Consider the following 7,884-nt stretch of genomic DNA (forward strand, 5'->3'; position numbering starts at 1 on the left):
CAAAAAGTAAAATTATTGTAGGCACATTAATAAACTTGGCTTAACCAAATTTTTCTTGAGCTCCTGTGAGAATCACAAACTAAATGTCACATAAGGAATCTCAATTTGTGCGATCATTTTTCTTTTCTTTTCTTTTTAGAGTGGGGAGGAACAGACGGAGAGGGAGAAAGAGAATCTCAAGCAGGCTCCATGCCCAGCACGGAGCCTGACGCAAGGCTCGATCTCACAATCCTAAGATCATGACCTAGGCTCTCAAGAGTCAGAGGCTTAACTGACCAAGTCACCAGGTGCCCCTCTCTTTTTTCTTATTTGAGAATAGTTGACCCACAATGTTAACGATAGTTTCAGGTGTGCAACATAGTGACTCAACAACTCTATTCTTAATACTGTGCTCTCCACAAGTGTCTACAGATCATTTTTCTATAAGACCCTGTACCAAAAATTTAGAATCTATCTTTAGGGGATCTGCACCAAAAGAATATCAGTACTGTCCCTCAAATGAGATTTCAACAGAAATAAAATTGACATGTTCTTAGCCTCAAAAAATATATTGTGTATCAATTGCTCAGCTGGGAATTTCACAAGACAATTTAGAGAATTCCTAACATTGAGAAATCTGCAATTACGATCTGTAATGTATATAATTAATTTGAGCAAACTCCTCTGCTTTGCATTTAAGTCTTTTGCAAAGTAATTCTTATCAAACTTTCACCCTTACTAAATGATCTTTCTCTGAAATACCATTAAGTCCAGCCAAAATAGAACAACTCATATCATTTCCTGATATCAACAACAGAAAGGCAGTGTAGAAAAGGCTCTGGAGTCAGTATACCTGGGTTCCAATTGAGGCTGCTTTTCCTAACCATGTAAACTTAAGCAAGTTCTTTAACCTCTCTAAAGCCTCAATTTCTTCACCCGTAAAGTGGAGATAATAAGTGTACTTGCCTCAAAGGATTATTGTGAAGATTTGATTAAATGAGGCAACATTCACAGGACTTAGAATGATGTTTTGAATGTGGTTAGCACTCAATACATGTTAGAATAATTATTATGACCAGGCCTTAGTTTGGCTTCATCCTCTGAAATGTTTTTCTCAACAAGTCTCTTATGAAAAGTCCACCCATACTTTGAGGGCCCCTGAGGATGACTCCTTCGTTGAAGGCTCTCCTCTAAGGAGGTGACAACAACAGTTCACATAAGATCTCTGGCACTCCCTAGCCATTTGACTTTGGGCAAGGTACTTTGCCTTTGTTGGCTAGTTTCTTCATCCATAAAATTGTCATCTCCTAGTGTTGTTATGAAGATGAAATGAGACACCAGATGTGTAGCTGAGTCAAACAATGTACAAAAAGCCATTTCTCTTTCTTCGTATTCTGTGACCAATCTCAACTTGCACATGAGCTTCCATGGTAGAAAGAAACGTAAATTGCATACACATCCTTGTGTGTGAGAGTGACTATCTGAGTGGCGTGCAGTGCCTTCAGAGTCAGCAAAAGCAATGTCCCCTGAGAACATCTTGTAAAGAAAGCTCCCTTGGCCACGTCTGTCTTCAGTGGAAGCGACACTGTAATGAATTATTATCAAAGACACAACTTCTACGAGTGGGCAATGGAGTTTGAGAGAAAACATGTTCATGCAGTCAGGTTTAAACCCCAATTCTGGGGACGCCTGAGTGGCTCAGTTGGTTAAGCATCTGCCTTTGGCTCAGGTCATGATCCCAGAGTCCTGGGATCGAGCCCCTCATTGGGCTCCCTGCTCAGTGGGGAGCCTGCTTCTCCCTCTCCCTCTGTCCCTCCCCCTGCTCATGTTCTCCCTCTCTCTCTCAAATAAATAAATAAAATCTTTTAAAAAATAAACCCCAATTCTCCCCAAGTTGGGTAACTCTAGGCAAGTTTTTAACCTTCCTGGGCTTCATTTGTGAAATGATGCAGTAACACCTACTTCATAGGGTTGTATTAGTATTAATGGCATAATGTACATGGTAGGTGCTTAATAAATGGCTTTATCATAGCTATGATGATAATAAAGGAGGATGAAAGTCAACAAAAACATTAAGAGCCATTAATCTGCTCCAGTGTTGCTCAAACTCTAACAAACATGTTGAAACAGTTTCCTGGATGGGCCCATGAATGTGCATTTCTACCAAGCTCATGGGTCATGATGCTGATGCTGCTGTTCTTGCCCCTTCTCCTTTTCTAGATGAAACTTTGAAGAGTAAACAGACTTCCCCCAATCGCACAGTAAGCTATTGTCAGGTTTTTTGACTCCACGTCCAGAGTTCTTCTTGCTATAACCCACTGCCTCCCAATTTTAATTCTGGGCTTAAGAACCTAAGTCCAGTAAGCAAACTTTAAGATATAATTCCTACCTTACAAAATTCACTGTTGCAAATAAGATGAACATGAAAACCACAGTATGAAATCCTAAATACTTGGTTTCTCCACATCCAATTACAATGCCAAAGAAAGTATATATTAATTGTTGGTATACAGTTGAAAACATTATTAGGAACCTAGGATGAATGGAAAATAAATCACATTTTAAGCAATGGGTTTTTTAAATAGTTGCCTTTTCACAGAAAAGCATGTATCCCATACCTATCATTCTTGTCTTAGCAGAGGTCCTTGCCTCCAGCACTGTTACAATCAACATTTAAAAAGAATTTTATTGGAACTAAAATACACCCGGCTCCATATTCTCCAATACTCTCATCACATCATGCCCATGGGCTGCCTCTCACAGGAGAATAGTAAGAGCAAGGCAGGAAAATAAGGCTCTCCACCTCCTCCCCCAATTGGTGATGTGGCAGTTTTGCTGAGCTTAGCTGGCATCATATCAAACTGTTGGGTCAGCCACAGCTAAACCTAGAAACACCTGGTTAACCTTGACTTTTCAACAGTTGACTGGATCACCTCACTGCCCTCTGCAGGATTTCTCCCTTCGTGATTTGCTTGAAAATCCCTTACCTTGAAAGTCTCTCCTGTCTGCTTTTCCATCTACTGAATTCCTAAAAATCTCATAAGGCTAACTCAAATCCTGTGTTCTTCATGAAACCATCCTAAGCACTCTCACTGGAAGTGATCCTCCTTTAAATCCCTACAGTGCCAATTGTCTATACCACCATGGTTCGTTAAGCAGACAAGTGAATTAGAATCACCCGTATTGCCTTTCCAAACATCTATACATCTGGCCCCGCCCCCAAAGAGTTTTATTGAGTAGACCAGAACACAGTGGTTAGGGCTCAGGGCTGTTCTGGTTCCATGTGGTAACACACCTGCACCCAGGCCAGGTTTGACTTCTACAAGCACATTGCAAGTGCCGCCTCTGCTTGGGCCCCTCCACTGGGACTTTCCCTTTCAGCTAACTAGGTGAGTGTGCCTATTCCACAAACCAGCCTCCCTATAGGTGGTTTCAAGATCTACATTTAGAAAGCAGCATTAGGAAGCCTCATTTTGGCTTCAGAGGGAAACCATGTCCTCTGAAACAGCATTACCCCAATAAAAGAGATGGTCTAATTCTCTATCTGATTCCCATCTCCTGATTCATTAGATTCAGAACTCAGACAAAGGAAGGGTTTGGGGTCCCCCCCACCAATGCTTAGTTTTCTGAAATTCAGAAATGATGGAATAACAGAATACTTTTTCAAATGTCTCCACAGGACCTAAAAAAAATGCCTTACATATAGTAGGATCCCAATAAATCTATAGTGATTCAGACTTACTAGTTTCTTAAATAAACATGCCCACCACTCAACTATGAGTGCCTTCTGAGAAGGGGACTTATTTACATAGCCCCAAACCTAAGATACAACATCCAGACCACAGCAGACATTAAGAAAGGATTGGTTGAATAGGTTCAAGAATAAACAATTAAATGAATAGAACGAGTAATATATAATGATGTCTCTCAGACAGCTCAGCATGAGTGAGCTCAGGAAACTGTCCAGATTCAGACAAAAAGCATATATTCTATGAACTATTTATTCCCAAGCTTCTGGATTCTAAAAATCAGTTAAATGTCATATTCATATAGACACAAAATTAGAAGAGTTAATTATAGGTGCCAATTTTTTTTATTTTGCCAAGTGAAATTATTTTTTTTTAAAAGTACCATCTTCTATCACTGGGATTTCATAAAAGAAAGAACATTTTAAATGTTAAATTTTAATTTCTCACAATCCAAAGTAAATTTTTATCAAGAGTTATGTATAAAAAGATCACAGCCTCTGAGCCACACATACAATATTCATAACAAGAATATCAATCGATGTCAACAATTGTTGGTACCTTAAGTGCTTTCAAATATAACTGGTAATAAATTTCAGAATTAAAAGGTAGAAAAAAGTTATAAATGGAGAGTCTTATGTGTCCAAGAAGGCAGAACCACTTAAGCACTAACATTCTATGATATCTATACCAAGTACACAATAGGAGACTTACTTAGTAATTATTAACTCAATCCTCGGTTTAAAGCTTAAGGAATCTAAATTCAGTCCAACAGTGACTAATGCAACCATTCCCGACATTCCCAAAAATTCCACTGGGGAGGAAAAAAATGAATAAAATTAGTTGAATTCAAATCTGCACACTGAGGTACTTTATCTTGAGTGAAGAATTGGTGAGAGACTTAAGAGTCACATTTCTTGGAAAGTTGCTTCAAAGGGATTGGCCCAATCCTATAGACCCAGGGTTGGCACACTTTCTCTGTAAAGGATCACAGAGTAAACATTTAGTCTTTGCAGGACACACAGTCCACGTCACAACTACGCAACTCAGCTGTTGTAGCAAAAAAGCAGCCACAGAAAGCTTGCCAACAAATGCATGTCTAGTAAATAATAGACAGACACTGACAGTTGAAGCACTTTGGAGCAGGGCAGAGCTGGTTGCTCCAGGCATGTGACCTCCCTTTTCTCTATTAGCATCCCTGCATCTATAAAATGGATATAAAAGAATAATGCCCCACAGAGTTGTTGTGTGGATTCAATTAAATAACATGAAAAATGCTTGGCACACTTTAAATCAATGAAGATATGATAGTCACTATTACTGTGCCATTGTTTTTATACATTCACTTTACTGCTTAGTAAATTAATACTGTTTATTTGAATTTTATTTTTTTATTTTATTTTTTTATATTTTCACTATTTTCAGTATTTATTTTATTATTCCTTTGGTTTATCTAATCACTTAAGTCCACTTTAGATTTAGTTTTACCTACTTATGTAACTGAATTTAATATAAATAACCAAGGAGAGTAAAACCAGGAGTGCTGGGAACTGTGATGATAGGGAAACTGTCTTTTGAAATCTTATTTCCACTTCCCTATAATTAGTATTACTGGATTTTAAAGCTCATCATAGTCTTTCTCAGTAATAGACAGTACTTACAGACAACATCTGCTATGAGGAAACCAGTAAATAATTTCATTTTAAAACTGATGTCATCTTATTTAGCATAATCCCAATGTTATAGAATTACATGGTATGAAGGCATACATTAACATATGTATGTATGTTTATACACATTTTATTAAAAATGTATCCATGGTCTAATTTATAACACAGGTATATAGGTGATTTTTTTTTTTACTTTTCAGAATATTTCCAAAATTCTACAATCAATATGTGTTACTTTTATAATTAGACAACATTTTTACAAAATTACAAAAGCTATTATATTCAATTGTATTTTAAATGTTCCAAAGGAGGATACAGTCATGGACTATGTAATAAAGGAAGTAATTTTCATCTTTATAAAGCTGGGTTGTTAAAAATAGACTTGTACAGTTTTTCTAACTCAATGGAAAAAACCATCACAGAAAATTGTGCTGTAGACAAGTGGCTCTCTCAATCTTTGTCTCTCTCTTCCTCTCTCTGGTTTAGAAAAAGTGAAGTTCCTCCTAAGAGAATCAAAGGGTTTTTTTTTTTTTCCTAAAAGCAACAGGATTCAAGACTGGATGTTTTCTAACTAAAATATATTCCGGTAATGATGGAAGTTTGACATTTATTACCTAGACCAACAATGATAGTGAAGAGACAGTGGAGTGACCAGCACTGGCACGGGGAGGAAGGGGAGGCATTGTTTATAGAGAGTTTTAAAACAATAAAACTAATGAAAAGTTGTCTGCTCTTTGTTATCTCCATTCCCCAGAAATTCTGAATTATGTCAATAAAATATTCCTCTTGCTTGTTTAAGCACCTCTCTTGGTATACCTCTGGCCTACACTTTTATAAAACCCACCATGTCTCATGAATTATAAATTGACTCTTCAAGTGCCTTTTGTCCCCTCAATCAAATTTTCTTCCATGGGCCGATATATTAATATTTCCAACTGTACTACCTGTCAACCAACAATGTTCCAGAATCATTGTGTCCTTTGCAAGGCAATATCTATGCCATTTTGTTTTGTTTTGTTTCATGAAAAAAAATGAATGTGCTGGTACAAGTGATTTCTTGAGGTCCAGGTTTCAAGAATTGAACACAATTGAGACAAAAATGGGAAATTACTACATGCGCTCAAAGAGGCAATCTAACTTCAGTCAGATGCTCCCTGGACTTAAGCCAGCCGACTGCATGTTCCTTAGTGAGGGAAGAAAACAAAATTAGATAACATGACAGAAATGTAACATTAGAGAATGTGTGAATTAGAATTTTATCTATGTTTGGCAATGGAATTTCTGGCAATGGAACTTCTCCTGATAATATGTCTGTTACTGACTTCTGCTGTCAGGAACTTATTAAATATAAGAGTAAAGGACTGGGCGCCTGGGTGGCTCAGTTGGTTAAGCGACTGCCTTCGGCTCAGGTCATGATCCTGGGGTCCTGGGATCGAGTCCCGCATCGGGTTCCCTGCTCGGCGGGGAGTCTGCTTCTCCCTCTGACCCTCTTCCCTCTCGTGCTCTCTGTCTCTCACTCTCTCTCTCAAATAAATAGATAAAATCTTAAAAAAAAAAAGAGTAAAGGACTGCCCAAAGTGGCTTGTTAATCCGTGAAGCAGAGGAAAACGCAACGGAGGAGAGAGAAGTATCCGTTTCTCTGCTGTAACAGAGTACCACAAACTATCTTAAACAGTATGAATTTATTGCCTCAGAATTCTAGAGGCTCGAGGTCCAACATCAAGGCTCCCTCAGCAGTGATTCCTTCTGAAACTAAAAGGAAGGATCTACTCCAGACCTCCCAACCACTGACTGGAAGCATCTTCATCTTTTAGAAAGAAAGTGGAAAGGAACCAACATTTGTTGGCTGCTCTACCTTGAGTCCAGTGGTGAGCTAGTAAATGTTTAAAACCAGCTCTCTGGAGGTTAAAAAAAATCCCTGATGGGTAGTGTCTGCCAATTACCATGGCAGTAAATACTCCCAACAGGGCCAATTTCAAATGATGCCACCCACACAGAGTTGTGAAGAGATGTGTGCAATCAGCTCTTACAAGGTGGTAAGCTCTATCTCCAGCACATCCGCATGAGCAAGTCACATAACACACATTATCTCATTAGTGCCAGCAATACCCCTATAAATTAGGTGTTACTATACCACATTTATAGATGAGGAAACTAACTAAAGCTTAGAGAGGATAAGTAATATTCCAAGGTCAACAAGCTAATAAATTGTGAAGTTGGGGTCTGAATTCAAATCTGTATAACTCCAAGTTCTTTGAGAATTAATATCAGTTTATTCAACCAACATGTCTTAAATTACTTTCAGGTATATGGGAAGCACTGGGTCTGGCTGGGGGAACACAGAAGAGAGAATAAATAAAAACTTGAAGAGACAGCCTCTACCTCAAGGGACTCATGATCTAGTGGAAGAAATGGAAATATTAATTTTTAAAAATTTTTTCTTCACACATTTAAGGCATCCATAAAGGTTTCACAGGGAGAAAAAAAAA

The 7,884-nt window shown here is 38.1% G+C and overlaps 1 protein-coding gene across 1 annotated transcript in view; it reads right to left on the minus strand.

The window, feature by feature from the left end:
* SLC9C2 (solute carrier family 9 member C2 (putative)) overlaps window positions 1-7,884 on the minus strand; it is a 105,449-nt gene that overhangs the window by 75,037 nt on the left and 22,528 nt on the right. The window contains exons 8-9 of the mRNA XM_025877739.2: window positions 4,440-4,539; window positions 2,369-2,512 (exon numbers count right to left, since the gene is read on the minus strand). Coding sequence (XP_025733524.1) covers window positions 2,369-2,512; window positions 4,440-4,539 — 244 coding nt within the window. The remainder of the gene's footprint in view (window positions 1-2,368; window positions 2,513-4,439; window positions 4,540-7,884) is intronic.

This window comes from Callorhinus ursinus, unplaced genomic scaffold (assembly GCF_003265705.2).
Source record: "Callorhinus ursinus isolate GAN/ISIS: 27379988/994484 unplaced genomic scaffold, GSC_fseal_2.0 scaffold13, whole genome shotgun sequence".
NCBI classification, from domain to species: Eukaryota; Metazoa; Chordata; class Mammalia; order Carnivora; family Otariidae; genus Callorhinus; species Callorhinus ursinus.